The sequence below is a fragment of the Rhodamnia argentea genome, chromosome 4 (genome assembly GCF_020921035.1).
Source record: "Rhodamnia argentea isolate NSW1041297 chromosome 4, ASM2092103v1, whole genome shotgun sequence".
Classification (NCBI taxonomy): domain Eukaryota; kingdom Viridiplantae; phylum Streptophyta; class Magnoliopsida; order Myrtales; family Myrtaceae; genus Rhodamnia; species Rhodamnia argentea.
In genome coordinates, this window is record NC_063153.1 from 16,175,257 (window position 1) to 16,196,662 (window position 21,406).

A 21,406-nucleotide genomic window follows, 5' to 3' on the forward strand; every position below is an offset into this window, starting at 1 on the left:
TTTCGTGAACGATAAAAAAAAAAATTCGTTTATTCGCTTTTGTAAGCGATCAGTTTTAGGAAATTTTTTTTTTTTCAAATCATTTATTACATGAAACAAACTAAGCCTAATTGTAACTGGCCATTTGAATGGAGCGAAAGCAAGTAGTGGAAACACGTAAAGTCTTAAAGTTGTGCATTCGAGTGGTGATAATCAAACAGTTCATCAACCGATCAGTAGTGACTCTCTTGTAACACTCAAGTGGTGATAATCAAACACTTCATCATCTAAATAGTAGTTCAGAATTGAAAACTAGGAAAGAACTGAGCAATCTTAGTTGCCTCTCTCTCTCTCTCTCACACACACACACACGCACATCTTCTTATTCTTTTTCTCTTGATATGGATTGAACCTTTGACCTCGTAATCTATCGTGCCAACCGAATCCCACCCATGACTGTTAGGCTTGAACTCGCACGACGAGGCTCGGCCTGGCCTCGCTAGACTTGAGCGAGGCCGAGCCTTGTTGTGGCCCAGCCACCACCAAGGTAGAAAAAAAAAATAAAAAAATAAAAAAATAAAAAAATAAAAAATAAATTTTGAAACCTTTAATTTATTTTTTGGCCCAAAATAAAGCCATAAGACTGAAATCCTTTTCCAAATGAGAATAAAAAACCAAAAAAAGTTTTCGTTTACATATTACCAAACAAAGAAAAACAAATCATTTTCCTGAATTTCCTCTTTTTGTGAAGTTTTTCGTAAAATAAACGCAACCCTAACATTTGAACCCATTGGTAATTACCGGCAAGTTACAGGCTACGCAAGTTGTCAGTGAAAAATTAATGGGATGTTGGCACAACTAACACCCTAGTTTTTCAATTTGTTTGGATCTCATCCCCCTACTTTAAATGCCTGTTATTTTGTTCAAGTTAATCCTACTGTTAAAAATGCAAACGGAATGTAGACGTGGACCGTCACATCAAGGCTGACTGGACAAACAAATCATGACGTGGAATTTTTTTAGGCGGAAGGACCAAACTATTGAAAAATTACAAAAAAAAAAAAAAACCCCTCAAACCCTAAAGAAAAAGAGAACAAAAGTGGGAAGAAAGGGAGGAAGTTGCGGGGCGATGGTGGCGGCAGTAGCAGCGAGACATCGACCGCATCGGCCGGGGCCAATGACGATTTGCTGACCTCGAGTGCCCGCCGACATCGATCGCTACCACTATGGAGTGCTCATCGGGGTTCGCACAACCCCGACATCGCCTCGTTGGCGAGGTCCGCCGATCTACTACTTTTTCTTTAAAAAAAAATTCCCTTTTGTGTACTTGTTTATATATATATTTATTCTCTTTGTTGTTTTTCCTTGTTTCGTATATCCTGATTTATTTTTTATTTCTCCAACTCTTAAAGACACTTCGATAAAATAAAATAAAATAAAGAAAAATACTCTTAAGGACACATAGCATATTCTTTTAGGCCAACTAAAAGACACGTAAGACGATCATGTCAGCAAACAAAGACAATTTAACAATCATGCCAGCACTTTCGCTAATTTTTTCTTTTTTAAGGAAGGGTTAATTTAAAAATAAAAAGTATAAAAACCAAATGGAATAAATTGAAAATCATAAGGACTAGCGGTGCCATTATTCCAAAATTCGATTACCAATGCATTTGGGCAGTTGCCTATCTTTTTTCCCGGATATACCAAATACAAGGCAATGATTCATATTCTATCTCTCTTGAACACAAGTGATCAACTTAAATACAGCTCACGTAATGTGCCGACTGAATAGGTGGCTTCTGTGTGTCCGCTCCATGTGGCCCTAGAAAAGGTCAAAATAATAATAATAATAAATAAAAGAGAGTTAATATCACAAAAAACTTCAAACTGATATACTCCCGACAAAATTACTCCAAACTAATTTTTTAACCACAAAAAATCTCAAACTATTATACTCGTAATAACTTTACCATCTGTTAGTTTTCATTAACTTCTACCATCAAATTGCCGAGTTGGATGACACGTGCTAATTGATGGGTGTAAGTTTTTACCCTTCTTTTATTACATATGTACTGGTTTGAAATTTTTCACGGTATTAAACCAATTTAATAGAAACTAATGGAGGATGAATTTGTCATGGATATACAAATTAGGGTTTTTGGTAGTTAAAAAATTAATTTGCGATAAATTTTCACAGATGTATTGATTTGGGATTTTTGTTAATCAAAAAATTAATTTGGTTAAATTTATTATAGGTATACCAAGTGGAGAAGCTAACAAGGTTGCTGACCTATGAAGCACCGACACGTTGATTAGGTCACCGCGTTGGTGTCGAACACCGACACAAAGTTTGACACGCGATCAACGTGTGTCGGAGACCCGATACGTGGTTAATGTCGGGGACACGTGTGACGGTGAGGAAGGAGGGCGGAGGAAGCGCAAATCTGGAGGTTGGAAATCCGGGGGAAGAGGAGGAGAAGGGTGCCTGCATCTCGAACCACGAGAGAGGGAGAGAGCTGGCAATGAGGAGTCGGAGGAGAAGGAAGGCTGGATAGCGCGGATCTAGAAAGGGAGGTAGAAATGGAGCGAGCCAGCGCTAGAGGATGGCTTCGTCGGCGCCGGAGGACAGAACGAGAGAGACTCGGAGAACATAGTGAGATGGCGGCGAAGGGCAAGCGTGATAGCCAAGATCATGGTAGTCGTGTTGCTTCGCGAGACAGAGACGAGAGAGAGAGGCGAGGCGAGTGAGAGATTTAAAAAAAAGAAAGAAAGTAAAGAGAGATGAAGATGAGAGAGAGAGCCACCAGCAAGGGGGGGAAGAAGACGAAGATGAGAGACTGAGAGGAGAGAGAGAGTGCAGGTGCAGGTCTGGTGTACTGTGCACAGTAGATAGACTGATTTTTTTTAACAATAGAAAAGATGCTAATATCTTTTCTGTAAATCTGCTTTGGCTCCTCTTATTGATTGGGGAGCACATCACTTTTGGGATAGTCTAATATCTTTTCTGTTTAAGGTTTTAATTTTCTTTTTATTTGATTATTTACTTTTTTTTCTAGACTAATTAGGGTCAAATTACGGGAATATCAAAATTTCTTTTATATTATAAGAGCTCCTTTTATAAATTCTCTATTTTTACAAAAAAAAAATAGAAATAGTAATTTGTCATTTATAAAAAATATATTTTTAATATGCAATGTGTCCTTGACATGTCGAAATTTCTATTTTTTAAAAATGACGTGTCAGCATATCGTGTCGTGTTGCATGTCATTTATCGGTGTCGGTGCTACTTAGCTGCTGATTGGTTGGCTAGGGCCCAGAGAAAAAACCATGTCCCGCGAAATTGGCTTTCTAATTTGCCTGAAGCCTTTTGGGCACTTCTTTGTAATGAGGCTCCTTTAACGATTTCAATTAGTGATTAAAGTCCAACCGATAATGATCGATAGCCAGTCGAAAAAAGTGAATGGATTCTTATATGCCTTGAGAGACTCCACGAAATTTAAATTACTAAATAGGGCGAAGCAAACAAACGATTGAAAATGGCAAGGAAATTGCACGAAACTTTTGTTGATTAGGATAAATGGCTTACACTCTTGGATGTCATGCTTGTTTAGTGTCCGGACTTGAACGTAAATTGCTAATAGAGATAATTGAAGTGCGTAGAGAAAAGTAACAAGTTTACAAAATCTGACTGGAAAACTTTTATAATCAAAGATGAAATGTGATAGATAAACTCATCAATCATCGCATCATAGAGCTTGTGCATCAACTATATTGTCGTGTTCTTCACGATCGATGAGTCTTGTCAAGCATCCGATCTTCTGCAATAGCCGATGTGATTGAATGAGCCGCTTTTTATTTTCAAGGAGCGGGAGCTTTACCCACTTCATTGAAAATATTCAATCACAAGAAAAGAACCAATTATATCTCATGTCACGACTTAGGGTCATTAGCTTCTTTGCCTTTGGGCCCAAACTTTAGGCATGACATGTGGGGCCGCTGATCGCAATCCCCGTCCTCGTCCATTGAATAGTCACAAGTAAACGATTTGCGTGGGATAAGATAATCATGAATCCTTGACCAATGTACCTTGCAGCTCGTACTGTTTGTTGATCGCAATTCATCATATCGCCCATCGTGGCATGGGGCGAGGCATGTCCAAACGCAGGGCACCAAGCCTTGCAAGAGAACACGACTTTTTCGTTATATGATTTTTGAATAATAGCTATTCTATCTTAGATTCATTCATATCCCGTAATTATCGAAAGTTTTTCAATCTCGCGAGTTCGATCTACTTATTCATGTTATCTTGTTTGTATCTTTCTTATTACTCACTCAATGAAATATGCTTTATGTTTTTTTTTTTTGTCGACATACTTTATTTTAGTTTACTTCCTTATAACGAGCTGCATTTTTCTTAACGGATCATTTACAAAACTACCCCTAGTCGGTTAAAAGAACTTTTTCAAGCATGACTTGTCATTACTTCTCATTTCATGAATGTAAGATTTTGAATTCTTTGCCACCTTACATTTTGTGATTGCGTAGGTTTCTTAATTTGAGATCTACGACGAATGATCTTCAAATGTGATGAGTTCGTTTGTAAATTAATCTCGTTTACCACATATTTTTAGGATGAGATATTTATTTACGAGCAAATACTACGGTGAATTGCAATTTTTCGATATAAATCCGGTTACTTTTTTTTTAGTCCAATTACTTTTTTTTTTTGGTCGAAGAAATTCGATTAGTTTAGTGAGCCGGATTTGAGATTTTATTTGAAAAAACCGTTACGGGCTTCCGAAATAAGGAAAAGTTAACGGAACGGGTTTAGGACAAAGCAAACCCGTTTCCTCCGAATCCCGTTCCCTTTCCCTCCCATATTGTCGACTAGCCGGCCAATCATCCGCCCTGTGACGGTGTGACCCACCTACACAGCTGAGTGCCACTCCCCGAAAAAAGCTAACTTTTTGAGAATTCTCTCTCTCTCTCTCTCTTCATTAGCTTTCCATTGCCCAACCACCGAGCTCATCATTTGCCCACTGATTCCGCGAGTCCGCGACCTCCGGTGGTGGTGGCGGAGCAACCAACCACCAAAGTGGATCCTCACACACACCCAGAGGAAAGCAATCTTCTTGTGCAATGCACGTTCTTGATGACATTCTTGATCTCTTGAAGTCCTGACCTCTCGGCCATGGACGCAGCCACCAAGCCCCACAAGAAAAAGAAGTGGTTTTTGCTTCTCGTCTCGGCGCTGGCACTCTCCACTTTGCTCGTCTTCTTCGCCGTCTTCACTTCCTCTGCTGCTTCTTATCCTTCTCGGTTTTTTCACCGTGCCCATGTCGAGAGAGAGCTTCCGGTCTTCGTTGAGACCAAGTTGAAGGTCTCCGCGACCCTGGATGACCCGATTCCGAGATTGGCATATCTCATTTCCGGTTCGATGGGCGATGGGGAGAGCTTGAAGAGGACGCTGAGAGCTCTGTACCATCCGAGGAACCAGTACGTGGTTCACTTGGACTTGGAGGCCTCGGTGGAGGAGAGGCTGGACTTGGCCAGGTTCGTGAGGAGTGAGCCCCTGTTTGCGAAATTGGGCAATGTGAGGATGAGTGTGAGGGCGAATCTGGTGACGTATCGAGGGCCGACGATGGTGAGCAACACGCTTCATGCTGCAGCAATTCTGCTGAGGGAAGCAGGGGAGTGGGATTGGTTCATTAACTTGAGCGCTTCAGATTATCCCTTGGTGACCCAAGATGGTATCCAAAGATTTTCTTCATGTGTTCCATCATACGAATGCATCTGTTTCCGCACCTGCCCTGATGTCTCGGATTTCGGCCTCGTGTTTAACCTGTACTTTAAAGTCGGTCGTCTGTTCTGTTGGGTTTAGATAAGCATTTTGTCAGTAAACCTCGAAGCCAAGCTAGTAGTTCCCGAAAACTAGTCTCTGTCTAGAGTCTAGACTATGTTTGCTAACATAGTAACATGATCATGTAAATTGTCTGCCGTGGTCGGTCAAATGTTTCTTTTTCCGGGCTTTGACTTATGTTCGTGGTGATTTCAAGTTGATACCTTTCGAAACAACCGGCGACTTGGTGTTCTAACTGTTTGGAATTGGAAGGGAATGGTGTTTTTTTTTAACTTCGTTTATAATTTCTTGAAGTAGGTAGAAACCGTTATTACTTTTTTTGTTCCTTCACTTTTGGTTTTGGGGATTTACTTTGTTCTCTTTCCTTTCTTAGGCAAATTGAGGAGAGTAAGTCTATGCTTTTATCTGCTTTCATAATCAGGAGCAAGGGTATTATTTAATTACTCCTTTAGCAGAAACCAACACACTTGCTTACTTTTTACTAGTTAAGCCGCTGACTTACCACCGTGCGCCTAAGCTTTTGGTCTCGAAGAGTCCCAAATGGTTTATTCACTCCATGCCTTCTGCAGTGGGTAATCAAAACATTCTTAGTAGTGAAATGGGTTTTTCTGTCTCAAAAATTCGATGTAAATGAGCTTGGAATCGACATTTATAGCATATGCCTAATGGTCACGTACTGAAGGGACTAATCATGTTTGTCTTTTTCATTGCTACAGATTTGCTTAGCACTCTGTTGACTATGCCCAGAAACTACAACTTCATCGAGCATACCAGCGATATTGGTTGGAAAGAGTTTGTGTCTCATCCATCTGTCTCTACCCATTTGTGTATGTTGCAGATATCTAGTGAGAATTTCAAGCGCCTGTTGACTGCTTAATATCTACAGGTACCAGAGAGCCAGGCCTGTTATGATTGATCCGGGCCTGTACAGCGTGCAAAAATCTGATGTCTTTTGGGTCTCAGAGAAGAGAAAAGTGCCTTCTGCATACAGGTTGTTTACAGGTGAAGAATTAACCTATCAGAAATGTCTTTTCATATGTCAATTATATTTGTTGAACGGTGTCTTGATGTTGCTTTTAAGGAACTAAAAATCATAATGAAAATTTCTCAAGCACACAAGTACATATTATCTTTTGGCATGAAGACATATTTTACTCTCTCCACGTGCACTTTTCTCTTGTTCTGTTCTTCCTGGAGTTAAAGTAGTTATACGTGGATCTGATCGCCAGTATGGATATCGAGCTTAAGTCTTTGAAAATGCTGCAGGTCAATTGCTAGAAATTCATAATTTTCCTTGCTAGAACTGGAAGCTAACTGGCTGTTTCAGTCCCAAAGAAAGCGCATTGGATTTATATAGCTATTAACAGCTCTATTTGCCCATAGGAAGTGTGAGTCAAGTTTATAAAGTTCCAGCGGTAAGTAAGACGCAGGAATCAAATTAAGAAAAAAAATTGCATTAGAAAAAAATTAGTAGCCTCTAAACCTGAAATGGGAAATTCTCTGTGGAAGTTAGATGCAATATAATCTGGCATGAGAAAATAAAAAGCAGTAAGTTCTATAGTGCTCAAACTAAGATAATTTTTCCGACCCAAAAAAAAAAAAAAACTAAGATAATTTTGGGTATGTATGATGCATAATGCCTGCAGTCCTTTCCTTCTAAGTGAGATTTGTGGTGAGATCTGAAAATCAAGTCCAAGTTTCTGGTCCTCGCATCTTTTTATATTTCTTGCTTATCTTTCCAGAAGTCGGAATATGCACGTTAAGCAAAGGACATGTATATTCATGTGAAATTTGTGTGCCAGTGTGTGTTTGTGTTATGTACATGTGTACTAACACAGATGCCGATTAGGCCGAGAAATTGTCTTTCAGCAATACATACAGATTGTCTATTGGATTACTAAGTTAAAGTTGTTACATTCCACATGTAAATTTTCAACATTTTTAGCGTGAAATTACTGCAGATGTCTTCTAAAGTGTGCCCATGAATCCTATCAGGTTCTGCCTGGATGATGCTCTCTCGGCCCTTCGTTGAGTATTGCTTATGGGGATGGGACAACCTCCCAAGAATTGTGCTCATGTACTACTCCAACTTCCTTTCTTCACCAGAAAGTTATTTCCACACAGTCATTTGCAATGCTAACGAATTCATTAATACGACTGTGAACCATGACCTCCACTTCATATCCTGGGACAACCCTCCGAAGCAACACCCACATTTCCTCACACTCAGTGATTTCCAGAGGATGGTAGATAGCAATGCCCCCTTTGCAAGAAAATTTGGCAGAAACGAGCCGGTTCTCGACAAGATTGACTCTGAGCTACTTGGTCGAAGTGCAAATGGATTTTCGCAAGGTGCATGGTTTAACAGCGAGGGAAGCGTTAACAGAACATATGCTGATCATGTCACACCCAACATTACAGAGTTGAGGCCTGGTCCTGGAGTTGAAAGGCTCAGGAAGCTCATCACCGGTCTGTTATCCGGGGATAACTTTCATGCAAATCACTGCACATAGTGAGATAACTTCCGAGCCAAGGGACTTGTTTTGGGCACCTGTGCACCCGTTGTCCACCTTGTGATTGCTAGGCCATATGGTGCTCTTAAGTCAACTGGTAATGAAGGATCACCATATGACAAATTACAAATTCTCCTAGGATTCGTGAAGCAAGATTTGAAATATACTAGATGAAAAATCCGGCTACTTGCCTTCTCTGATCTGGAATCTCACTGAACTGTTCAGATCACAAAGGGACAAGTAATGTATGTGCCGGAGCTGGAAAAGTTGAAGACGGGAAGTTCTTATCTTCAACCGCTGCTTTAAATCAGTAATGGGAGCGCAAGATTCAGCCTCAAATATTGTTTAGCACACGCGTTATTTACTGTACTTTCGCAGTTCTTGGTATACTTAACAGAAGCATGATAAACATGTAAGGGGGTGCACTGAAGGTATATATGACTAACTTTTTCTTTTTTGCCACTACATGACATCGTTGCTTAACATATCATCTTTTTCACGATATTGCACTTTATCAGACAAAAAGAAGATCGGCAGAAATGAAGGAAAGATGCTAAAGGCAATTTCCCACCACAGCTTTATGGATTAACTAACATGGAATAAGCTTCTCAAGAACCATTCCTTTTCGTTCGTAATCCTTCGAGTGGATTGTGATATAGTCGGTGAAATGTCCAATGTACATTGAGTACGAAATCCGTTTGTTAATGAAGTAATCCATCATTTAGGAGCTCGAGTATTTTTTTCCCTATGTAGTCGATAGTGTGGAAGGTGAACGTGAGGGAGCTTTAGATTGTCTCGCAGAAAACCAGCTAGTGCATCAATGTAAACCGTACTTACTGAAGTTGGAACAAGGATGACGAAAGACATCCTGCATGAATTTCAGGCGCCGAACGCCGCTTTTTTCTCGTCATAGTCAAATACTAACTTGGAAGCAACTCCACAAGTTACACTTGTTCATCAGTAAAAGCAAACTTCAAGTATAGGAACAAGCTTTTCAAGTGGGTCTTCTATTCACACCAAGGCAACTTGAAGGAGAGGATGAGACTCCTCCTCAAGAAGCAGGTTTAATCGCGCAGTTCGGATTTGTGCAGATACTAAAAGCTTGGCTATTTTCGTTTTTGTTGTGAAGCTTGATACACTTGGTTGACTCAAATCATACCTCTGTGGTTTGAGAGCCATGAGATGCTTTGCACCATGTGGAGTGTTGTCCATCTCAAGTCAAAAGAGGATGATGATCGGCACTCTGGCTGCTGAATTGACTCGTATGACAGAAGGAATTATGTGTAGGGACTCTAAACCATCCATCACAAGTTTAAGCGTGGCCAAGGGTTCATTTATTTCGCGAAAATGAATGATTTTTTTTAACCATAATCATTTATATTGCTTACAAAAATAAATGAATGAAACATACTTTTTGCCGTCCACGAAATATTTAGACATAAATTATTGTAAGTAATGAAAATATTTTTCATCAATTAATTATTTCAAGCGATACAAGTAATAATTATCAGAAAAATATTTTTTAGATCATTCTTTTTTTGCGAAACAAGCAAACGAGACAAATATAGTGTGTCCCAATTTATTTTTTGGGATAATTGCAGATATAATCCTAAGCGACATTGCGTGGATTGTCATGAAGTGAGGCATGTGCGATTTTCCGACTATTTAGGGCACATATGGCAACACTTCTGCTCTAGAAATTAACTTCTAGTTATAAGTTGATTTTTTTACTTCTCGAGAGAAGTAAATTTTTTTTACTTCTTCAAGTGGCTTCAAAACTACTTCTGGAGCAAAAAAAAAAAAAATGCTCCAGAAGTAAAAAAAAATAAAAATAAATTTTCTTAACCAAACGAATTTCTGCTCTAGAAATTACGTTATCAAATGGATTTTTGCTCCAAAAGTGTTATCATGTGAGCCCTTAAATTCCACAAATTTGTGAGTTTCGAACCTTGATTGACTATCATTAGTATCGATTATGGCATGACTCATTGAAATTGTTGGGAGCACGCAGCAAAAGTCCAAAGCTTTCACCGGGAGATCATTAAGAGGAAGCCCAAATCCGAGCTCGTTAACATATTCAGTTGACCCCACTTTCACTTAAAAGCTTAAGCCAATGAGTTATGGGCCAACATAGGTGTTAAGCTTTATACCACTTCGATTATCCGATGTGGGATTTCTTTAACACAACTCACTCGCCTCCCCTTAATTTAGATATCCTTCCGTAGGTATCCTTCCGCATCAACTTATCTCAAGTTGAATAGCTCAACTTCATAACCATGATGTCTATCTTTGGGCCTAACCATCGGCTTTGATATCGGCGTTAGGTGGTCTTGGGTCTCTCTCATCCCAAAAGCTAACTCAAAAGATGAGGCTTTCCCTCGCACTTATAAACCGACCACCAGCCCCTTCCACAACCGATATAGGACAACCCCAACAATATCCCCCTCACACATCGGGCTATGAGTCGGAGGTAGCGACTACCCGTATCTCTTCCGTGTGATTGTTAGATCCAGACTCTTTGGTATCCTGGGCTATGATATTAGAGTTGGGTGGTATTGGGTCTCTCTCATCCCAAAAGCTACCTTAAAGGATGAGGCTTTCCCTCACACTTATAAATCGACCACTAGCCCTTTCCACAATCGACGTGGGATAATCCCAACAAAAATAAAATGGCAATGACTAAATTGATCAAGGAGACAAAATGTTTTAAGAAGAGAAAATGACATAAATGGTTTTTAAACTTTGCATAATATGTAATGTGATATCCGAACTTTAACCTAATGTGCAATGCAATTATTGAATTTTTAGTTTGTTCAATGTAGTTTCTGAAATTTTAGTACATATTCAATTTAGTCCATAAACTATATGAAAATATTCAATAGTGTCCTTGATCTTAAATTAATGGAAAGACCGCATTTAACATTTTCATATAGTTCACGGACTATATTGAACATGTATCAAAAGTTCAGAGATCGCAATGAATAGTAGGCTAAAGTTTAGGAATCATATTGAATATTAGGCTAAAGTTAGGGACCACATTAAATAAATTAAAAATTTAGGAACCACATTGTATATTTAATCAAAATTCAGAGATCATTTGTATTATTATTCCTTTTAAGAAGTATAATCATGAGAGTTGCCGATGGCCCCCCGTATCAAAGCCTGTCAAGCATCGGTTGGGTAGGCCGGTTCGATATTGTCGTTCGAGCAACTGAAACATTCTTTATGTTCCCTTAATTTGGCTAGTATGAGGGGTTCACATGAAACGAAATACCGTATGGTGCAAATTGATGCTAATATGCGCACCGCATTAGATTTAAAAAAAAAAACACAAGCAAAGGAGGCCACCCTAGCCGCTAGGGGTGATCTGTTCCTTGTTTGGTTCGGTTCCCCTTAAGAATCGAGAGCCGGACCGGTGATCCCAGTTCTCATTTTCTAGAACCGAGGATCGGACCGGCCATCCTGGGAACTTGGAATCAGATCGAACTGTCTGTCCCGTCCTGTTCCCGGTTGGATCCAAGAAACCAATGACACGACAAATTTCTACACGTGTCCGGGACAAAGAGCAATAATAATAATAAAAAAGCTCTAGATTAAACATTACAGGGCCGAAACCGAAACCGCGATGGCGATTACACATTTCCCGCCGTACCTTTGCCCGATTCTGATAAGCTCCGATTTTCGGATCCATGGCGAGCGGTCTCAAGCGAGGTTGAAGAAGCAACGCGGAACCATCACCATGTTTTCCCCTTTCGTATCAACTTGGTAGAACCAAAATCAAAGAACAACCCTCCACCATGATGTCGGGAAATGGAGCAATACAGTAATATATAAGACGGGAAAGCTCTAACGTATAGAGATACGAAGGAAAAATATAAAAATGGAGGAAAGCGAAAGGGGTCGATTGTCGTCAATCGGAAGGCGAAACCCTAATTTTTTAAGTACTGTGTTTTCTTTTGAGTACTCAAGACATATCCCGTGCCTAGCTCCAAGTCTCTTGTTTTAAAATTCGGCTGGTCCGGTCTGGGCGGTCCAGTCCGGTTCTATGTCCTGGATTCGAGAATCGGATCGCTTGGCCACCGGTTCTAATATTAAGAACCGTGAACTGGACCGGACTCATCTAGAACATGGAACCGGACCACCGGTCCGGTCCGGTCCGGCGGGTCTCGATTCAGGCAATCCAATTTGCTCACCCTTATTGGCTGCTACGACTACCAAGCAATGAACTCGTGGCCTTTGTCACCTTGCTCTTCGGCCTCCGCCACTTGGTTGTTCCCGGGGGATCCCACCTCTAATAGGCAATAGCCCGCCCTTGCCCCAATCTTCGGTGAGCGTTGATGGACCATTTGTCGGAGGTAACACCACTCCTTCCTCTCTCTTTATTTATCTCCATAAATTATTGGTTTGGAGCGTCATATTAATCCTATGCGGTAAGCTTTTATAATGTTAGTAGCATACTATCTGTGAATCTATTGGAGTAAAAACTTTAATAGCACATATGTAGTAAAATTGACAACGTGATTAAAAAAAAGAAAAAAGAAAATGACATAAATGGTCTTTGAATTATGATCCGATGCATAATGTGATTTATGAACTTTTAATTTGTTCAATGTGGTCCATGAACTTTCAATTTATTTAATGTGCGGTGTCTGGATTTTTGGCACATATTTAACTTAGTCCCCGAATTATAAAAAAATATTTAATGTTGTTTTTCTGTTTAATTATATAAAAATATTCAATGTTGTCCCTCTATTAATTCAAATTTAAGAACAAAATTGAATATTTTTCATTTAGCTCGGGACTAAATTAAATATATATAAAAAATTTAGGGGTCATATTAACTAAATTAATATTTTTCATAAGCACCTTAAGTTCCATTAGGGCTTTTGGGGGGTTTATCACCCCCTTTCTCTGGTCTCTGCGTCTCTCTCGTCTCTCCTCTTTCTTCCCCCGTTTCTTTTTTCCCGCCTTCGAGCCCTAAAATCCATGGCCATATGAATTCGCAGCGCTGAATCCCCACCACCGCCTGGAAACTTTTCTCGTTCACTTTCGGGATCCGCACCAGGGGATTCTTCTCTCCCTTTTCTTCCGGCAATGGCGTCTGCGAAGCAGCTTCTCTCCATCATCGAGTCGGCTCTGCTCGGTCCGTCTCCGCCGACGCCGGCTCAGAGGGTGGAGCTCATGCACGCCCTGCGGAAGTCTCGCCCCTCCCTCCATTCGCTGCTTTCTTATCCCGTAATGCGTTTCCTCCTCTTGGGATGCCCGTTGCATGCTCGTTTATGTGCTGTCGCCCGCATTTGGTTTCGTGTTTGGCTGACGAGAAATTGGGGGATAATTTTGATGTTCAATTCATCTTTTGAGGGGAAAAGGAACATTTTTTTTTTCAGTGTGGTGTGTGTCTACTGTCTATGTGTCTAGTGTGGGTTCATATATTTGATTGGCCGGATATTTCGGGTTCCACACTGTATTGGCCATGTAATAGAGACGCACGTTTATATGCTACATTGGAATTGGGTTTTGTCTTCCATGTATCATGTAATAGAACTGAGTCCAGAGCAGTTTTGCTTCTATGCGTGTTGACTTGTTCCTTTGCCTTTTGTTTTTGAATTCTTGGCTTTCGTAGCCTCCAAAGCCATCGGATCAAGCACAGGTTCAGGCAAAAGAAGTGAGGCTGCCGGATTCCCCGCCGATCTCATTGGACGATCAGGATGTTCAGATTGTAAGCTCTGTGGGCTGTGGCTATAGTGAACTTGTGTTATTCTTTTCTTCATTTTGAATATTCTTACTTCAACTTCGGTTGGCTTCGAAATGGAGAATAGGAGAAACTATCTGAGTAATCGAAATGACTTACTGAGGCAGGACTAATTTGTGGGGACCTTCTTATGAATGTGCCAATTTTTGTCCTCTCTCCTATATGCTATTGTCAGATACTCTCTTCATGAAGTTCTCATTTTGCTCGCTTGGGGAGCAATCTACATGTACTTATGTACTCTGTTGCATCTTTTGGGCTGTAACTGATTTTGTGTTTTTTTTTTCTTAACCTGGTTCGACATATGTTAACACCTGTCTCATTTTAAGGAAGTCTTTTCCCCACATGCATTGTTTGTTTAGTGAGGAATGGCTTCTTTTGTGTTGCAGTCTGCAGAATTGCATTACATGTAAACTCTTTTTGGGACTATTGAACTCTTTGAGTGATGGAGAAGTTTGAGTTTATGGCGCATCATTTGATTGTCCTATATCATCGATCCACTTTATATTCTGTTATCTATAGTTGATTGTCTTTCACACTTAAAGAGATTGATTTAATTTCTTATGGATGACACAATCCTGCAATTCCTTTTCTGTTATTGCGAGACTGCAATTTGATTTTGGTTTTGTGATGATAATTAGGCTCTGAAATTGAGTGATGATCTCCACCTAAATGAAGTGGAGTGTGTTCGTTTGCTTGTTTCGGCCAATCAGGAGGTAGTGTTGTACACATCTTTATACTTCAGTCTCTTTGTGACTATTTTAATATGCAATATGCATTAATTGTTATATTTTTACCAACTTAGTCTCATTGTTCTACTTAATTGTTTTGGGTACTTTGTCGGCAATGATATCTATGCGACTTTCCAACTGCTTGCTCTGGAAACTTCGTTGTCACTCCTAGTGGGGTCTAATGGGAAGAGAGCCCCTAGAAATTTTGCGTCTTGCGGCTGGACTCTGGTATACTGAGAGAAGAGATCGGATAACAGCCTTATATACACTCTTAAGGGTACCTTCTCATTCCTCTATAGAATTTCCTTTTGCCGTAACTTGAAACACTTATCCCTTGGATTGCCTTTTCAGGCTATTGTGCTAGATCAAGGACTTGAAGCTGATATTCTAGCTGAGATTCAGAAGTACCTGGAAGAGCTTATAAATCTCGGTCTAAGACAACGGTTCATCTCTTTAATTAAGGTTAGCGCCTCAGAGTCTTCAAGTTTTCATTTTTTTGTGCGATTGAATTGGATTTGCCATTTCTTTTTCCGTGAAGGGATTTACATGCCATCTCCACTGTCGCTGAATGTTTTTGTTTGTTAATCCATCCCAAATGTTCTTCTCAAAACTTATTGTCTGTTCATGCTGATTGACTCTGGTAAAGAATGCATTTGAGGTGTCAATTCGTGGTTGGTTATTGAGTGTTGTGATACAGTTTCAAATCTCACTAATTCTTGAGATTGCGAGCTTCCTCTTATTTGGAGATTAAAGTGAACACAGATGTTGTATTGCGTCTAGAGGTCCGTAACTCCGGTATAGTGGACGGTTGCTATATTTCTGCTTGACGAGATGCATTACTTGTATATCTGATCAGTTTTTCTACTGAGTATGCAATATCCGGTCTAGTGCAGTTTATGATATACATGAGGTTGCCGATTACTTGAGAGTACTCCAGCTGCTTGATGCTGTTTCCAGTATTTTTTCTTAAATTTCGGTGCGGTTGAAAAGGATTATTCGCATCTTTAATGACGAATCCTTTAAATCTCTCAATTACCTTTTCAATGTAATGAGATTGTGTTAAATTTAGGCCATTGCCTATGGTTTTTTGAGCTATAGTGAGACAATAGATTCAAGGGAGTTCTTCCTGTAGAAAATTTTTGTAGATTTTAGTGCATTTTCCATATGTTAGTGAATCATCTTCTAAACACTTTATTGGCTTACCCTTTGTGTGGTGATGCCATGCATCAACAAATAAACGAGCGATCCTTTCTTCCTTTACTTCTTTGATTTGTTTTTGCTTTCTATCTCTTTTTTAAGTTGAATCATTGATGCACATCTTTTGTTTAAGCAAGGAGTGCACATAAATTAGTCTTAGTGTGGAACTCAGATAAGGCATTAAACTATTCTGATTGTGGTTTAAGCATTGCAATATTCACCTTTAAGTTATTGAAAAATCCATATGTTTAGATGTGTTTCTCTTCGATTGACTCTAAAGGAAAAAATGAAAACTTGTAAAGGAAGAAGGCTCGGTTGATGACTTTCTGGATTTATTGAGAGACAATGGGAGACTTTTTCTTGGGCCAAACCAACAGAAGATTGGTTGTGCTCGGCGTAATTATATTAGAAGGAGCTGAACCCAAACCCTCTGCCTCTAAGACTTATTGTTTATCATTTTTCATAGAAGGGTTTTGATAGTCAGAGAGAATAGATTAAAAAGTGTGGTGCTGCAATCTTCATTTTTGAACAGTTGAAGAAATACATCTGCAGAGTTTGCTTTTACACGGATTGGAAAAAGGCACCAATTTTGTGGACATCATGGTAGCTTAAGCATTACCATTGTTAATATATCTCGACTTTCTGCATTTCTTGCTCAAAAGATTGATTATTGATGAAAAAATGCACAAGCTTTATTGTTACAAAGTGAGACAAACGTGTTATCTGGCCTATGAGCTGTACTTCCGCACCTTTGGCTTTTTCCTTACACAGTAATACCACATAAATTGCTGCTAACGAGTTCCTAGTGCATCAGTTTTAACAATGGTGCTCATGCTGTAATGCATAAATGCGAGGCTGTTGATCTCTACTTGGTGTTTACAAATTTTATGCGGTTTTTGAAAATAACATAAAGGTCAACTGCTGTATTTGTTTTTCTTCCTGGTATTTCTCTTTTTCCAGTTGCCAAAACCTTTCATCAGTTCTCTACAAAATCTGGTGGGGACCTTTAGAGCAGGGTATTTGCATTCTGCCTAGTCTGCCAAGCTATGTGAAATGCCCACTAAAAGAATTGCCTTCTATATCATAGATAGGCAGCTCACTGGAAAGAAAATAACTCTGCTATATGACATGGAAATAAAGATCTTTTAAGAAAGTCGACCCATTAATGTAGGTAACTATTGCTCAAGTAGCAGGTTCTTCTTTTGCCATTACTGCTGTAATTCTTTAAGGATTTTTGATTTTTAGTTTGTATAAGTTAATTCGGTACTGTGGGGAAGTCCTGAAGGAAAACATTTAAGTGCTTTGGACCCTGACTCCTTTATATCCGAATCCTGCTGAGTTGACGAGCTAATTGCTGAGTTTCATGCTAGGAACTCAATCGGGAAGAGCCTGCTGGTTTTGGTGGTCCACAGTGTGAACACTATGTTCTAGACTCTAGGGGGGCTCTTGTAGAGCGGGCAGCTGTTGTTTGCAGGGAAAGACTCATTCTTGGACATTGCCTTGTCCTCTCTGTTCTCGTTGTGCGAACAAGTAAGATGAAAGACATTTGTTAGATTTGGCTGTTCGAATACAAGTAGAAATACAATAGAATTTGTAGATCAAAAGCTCCACATACTTCTTTTCATTTCTCTTTCTGTTTTGATATCTCTCCAGCATATTTATTGGTTAATCCCGAATCATGTGTCTTTCTTCAATGACTGAAAGAAAAGTGGTAAATAAAATAGAGAAGAATATTACAAAAAGATAATAATCAAATTGCACCCTCTCTGTAATAGGTAAATGCCTCTTCCTATCTAGCCATAAATTTTCCTTAGCAAGATCCTTGCTCTAGATTTGTTCTTTGATCGGTGCAGACGATAATTTCTTTTCTTTGTTTTCTACTCTCTTTCTAGTGTGGTGATGGTATACCACTTAACTGAGAAGATTTGAAAGGCCAAGGCCTGTTTGCATTTTTTTTTTTTGGGGGGGGTGCCTTGGGGTTGCATAGGGATTGTGGAAATGACTTTCATTTTGGCAGCCAGCCAGATATCTAAAATTAGAAGAAATTTCAGTTGGATTGTGTTTTCTCTTGGATAAGGTGTTTTGGTGGGTGGGTTCCTGGCCTAGAACTGGAAACCAACCCTGTGACCCCCAGTTTCAATTCCAAAAGATTGGAACCAAGAAGCGAACCGGTCCATTCTTATTTTAAAGTATTTTCTAATAAAATAAAGTGCACCATTTCACTACAAAAACATTCCTTGGTCAAGTGGTTGTTTGATCATACTGAAGACCATGGTTCAAATTTAATGGTTGTCAAATATTTGTTTTTCCAAAAAGTGGCTTCAAAAGAGGTTGAACTATCTTCAAGACAGGTTCCAGACCAGTTCAACTTGGTAACTGGCCTGAACCGGTCCAAGATATAGGATCCTGGAATCAGGGATTGAACCAGTTTTCCCTAGAATGGCTTTGAATCGACCATGCCGGTTTCAGCTGGTTCCCAGGTTTATCCGGACCCGGGGCTCACTCCTAAGTTCTGGGTTATGTGATTGCAGCACAAGGGCTTGATATTTTACTGGGTTATTGCCTATCCATTGGTTTGAGAAACCAGACCTGCATTTCCTGGGCTCAATCGGAATGAATAAATTAAAGCCGATGATGGAGAAAGTGAGATATCTCTTGAAAGAGGGTTGGATTGGTTAATTTGATGGATCATCCGCACAATGCTCAAGTGCTCAAGGGGAAGAGATGAGACCATTAGATGTGAATACAGCCTTTCACGTCTGCAGGGTTTCTTCGAAGTTGTATAATTTTGGAGGTATTCAAAGGGCTGATGAATCATGAAGGCTAAAGGCTTGGCTAGCTTTTCTCCTGTTTGAGTCATGCAATTGTCCATTACCTCCGTGATACAAGATTAAATCGTTGTTTGTACTTTGAGCTAAATATTTGAAATTAATACCCCATGAGCACTCTGAATAAGCATCATGCTGAGTGTTGGGTAAGACTGAATAATATATTAGGAATCTTTCTAGTTTCTCTGAAGATTTTGATTGCAAGGAACAGGTTGTTATTGATAGAACACTGAAAATGTTAAACCACGCCTTCATCTAAGAGCTTAAGCTTTTAGAACAGTTGTGAGTAGTTCCACAAAATTTCACGTGGTATCAAAGCAGAAGGTCCTGAGTTCCAATCTTTCCAGGCCCTATTTGCCTCCCCAATTAAATATGTCCACGCTTAGTACTAGGCAAACGACTAGACTAATCGTGGGGGGAGTGATAGAATAATTAAAATGTTAAATCATACTTTCATCTAATAGCTTAAGTGTTTAGAATAGTTGGCAGCAGTCCCACAAAATCTCACGATTATATTGTTTCAAGAAGTAGATAATCACCCGGTCTTGGATAACCATTGATCCTCATGCTGTGTTAAACCTCCATTGACTTCCACAGCACCCACTTTACAACAAATTGATTGCATAACTGGATCTCTGGTCACTGTCTGCAATTGAATAAATGCCTTGGCGGTACTTTTCCCAGGATGATGATCTGTCTGAGGCTGTGTTAGATGTTCTTTGCGAGTGCAAGGGAGTGCTAGAGTTCTGTATCTGATTGTTAGAGTTTGTTATTTGCAATAAACTACTTTTTCCGGATCTTAGCATTGGGAGCTCCACATTAGAACATTTCTAAGTCCTAACCAAGTTTTCCCACATTCAGCCTTTAGCCTCATGCTTTACTATCCTGCTTTTGAAAAGCAGTCGCATGTTATTCCTCCTACACCAAGTAGATGGAAGAGGACTAGAATTTGTAGAGTATGTTCACTACCTTGATGGGGACATCTTCGATTTCTGGTATAGGTGGTCTTTGTAGGTTCATTGAGGATGAAGTAGAGGTACTGGAGGGTGTGGTTGGAGGTGTAGAAAGGGAAAGAAGATTATCCTATCTATGTTTTTATGTTGGGACACAAATAAAACTTTATTTTTTATTTTTTGACTTTGTTGAATAGGTTTCCTGGCATTGATTTTTGCTGTCCAAGGATTGACAGGATATTTGATGGTTTCAGACTAAAAGTCTTGTAGTTTAAAATTTGTGATGCAAAGCTACCCCTAGTTACTTTGTGTACCCTCTGACTTCAATACTTAACAATAGTTACTAAAATAGGAAGTTCTTGAATTTAAAGATAACAGGCAGATAAAAATAAACAGTGAGATCATTTTTCTTTAAGAGGAAAAATAAATAGTGAAAAGCAATCGAGTTAGAGTGATGGATATTAAGTTTAGGATACGGTATCGGGATTGTCAAAATTTAAGAGTGAGTTATGGATCTAGAGATTTTGGTCTTTCGTTAAATATGTTACGGCATGACCTGGAGCATGGTCCAGTGCCTTGGGTATAAGGTGATTACGCTGGGTATAACCCTATACTCTGGAACCTGTATGTACTCATACATTCCAAGATTTTGAGGACAAAATCTACCCTATATATTAGGTACCTCGAGGAAACCTTTTGGATTATGCTAGTTTTGTAATTTCAATGTTTCGAGGGTTCTATCGGTGACTCCTACTTGCTACACTTTAGTTAGGTTGGAAGTATATAATGAGATATTCTGAGGGAATAAAAGAAGTCTGCTAATATGAGGAGTCTTGGTACTTGACCCTTAATGTGATTTAAGTATCACCAGACTTGGTGCAATTGTTCGAAGAGGTTTTCTGGTTATGTAAGAAAATGCTAGTGGCTTGTGTAGGAAGCACCTTTTGCCCATCCCATGACGAAGTCTGAGGCTTGCATTCAGGACTTTCTTTCTTCGAAAGAGAGTAGATGCTGCTGAGGAAACATTTTCTTTCTATGACCTCGGAGTTAGTGGATACGTCGGTCGTAAATGGATTTTGTATAGAGGAGGTTTTCTTTGGGGACATATCAATTGAAATTTCTTTTTATAATTAGAAGAATGTCATGCATTAGGAATTTAGGTTTTCATACTACTCGAATACTTCCATAAAAGAGTGCTTAAAATGCTGTTTTTGTAGGTGCTAAGGAAGTTAAGGATATTTATTCTATTTTGAAAGACGGTGCTGCTGAACTCAATGAGAATAGTTCTACTACCAAGCAGCAGGTATGTAAATATATGTTGGTTGATGAAAGTAGTGGTAGTTTTTATTTTTCTATTGAATCGATTTTTCTAAGGTTAGTATCTTTCTGGAGATGGAAGGCATTCTGTAAAAACTATATTACCTACTGATAATTTTCTGTTCTTTTTGCAGATCACATTTAGCCTTATTTTCTCCCTTGTAATTGCTTTCATATCAGATGCTTTGAGCGCAGTACCTGATAAAGCAGCTATCTTATCCCATGATGCTTCGTTCATAAATGAGTTTCATGACATTGTAAGACCAAAAACAGAGT

General features: G+C 39.4%; 2 protein-coding genes across 4 annotated transcripts in view; both read left to right on the forward strand.

Moving 5' to 3' along the window:
- Positions 1 to 4,919: 4,919 nt before the first annotated feature.
- Positions 4,920 to 8,776, forward strand: LOC115757118 (beta-glucuronosyltransferase GlcAT14B-like). 2 transcript variants are annotated; one of them, XM_048278270.1, is made up of 6 exons: positions 4,920 to 5,732; positions 6,559 to 6,634; positions 6,729 to 6,844; positions 7,838 to 7,919; positions 8,037 to 8,468; positions 8,510 to 8,776. In XM_048278270.1, the coding sequence occupies exons 1-5, from the start codon at positions 5,174 to 5,176 to the stop codon at positions 8,353 to 8,355; spliced, it is 1,152 nt and encodes a 383-aa protein (XP_048134227.1). In that variant the 5' UTR covers positions 4,920 to 5,173; the 3' UTR covers positions 8,356 to 8,468; positions 8,510 to 8,776. The 2 variants fall into 2 exon arrangements, with proteins under 2 accessions (XP_048134227.1, XP_048134226.1); XM_048278269.1 differs by having other exon boundaries at positions 7,838 to 8,468.
- A 4,487-nt stretch (positions 8,777 to 13,263) lies between these two features.
- Positions 13,264 to 21,406, forward strand: part of LOC115757101 (nuclear pore complex protein NUP205) — a 33,474-nt gene continuing 25,331 nt past the window's right edge. For both annotated transcript variants that reach the window (XM_030697196.2, XM_048278258.1), the window contains exons 1-8: positions 13,264 to 13,590; positions 13,979 to 14,074; positions 14,746 to 14,820; positions 15,008 to 15,112; positions 15,187 to 15,297; positions 17,403 to 17,562; positions 21,031 to 21,116; positions 21,265 to 21,387. In XM_030697196.2, the coding sequence (XP_030553056.1) occupies positions 13,450 to 13,590; positions 13,979 to 14,074; positions 14,746 to 14,820; positions 15,008 to 15,112; positions 15,187 to 15,297; positions 17,403 to 17,562; positions 21,031 to 21,116; positions 21,265 to 21,387 (897 nt within the window). In that variant the 5' untranslated portion in view covers positions 13,264 to 13,449. The remainder of the gene's footprint in view (positions 13,591 to 13,978; positions 14,075 to 14,745; positions 14,821 to 15,007; positions 15,113 to 15,186; positions 15,298 to 17,402; positions 17,563 to 21,030; positions 21,117 to 21,264; positions 21,388 to 21,406) is intronic.

Coding starts and splice junctions, on each gene's coding strand:
- LOC115757118 (XM_048278269.1), top strand. CDS start 5,174: ATGGACGCAGCCACCAAGCCCCACAAGAAAAAGAAGTGGTTTTTGCTT. Junction 5,733..6,558: donor TCCCTTGGTGACCCAAGATG/GTATCCAAAGAT, acceptor TCATTGCTACAG/ATTTGCTTAGCACTCTGTTG. Junction 6,845..7,837: donor TGCATACAGGTTGTTTACAG/GTGAAGAATTAA, acceptor GAATCCTATCAG/GTTCTGCCTGGATGATGCTC.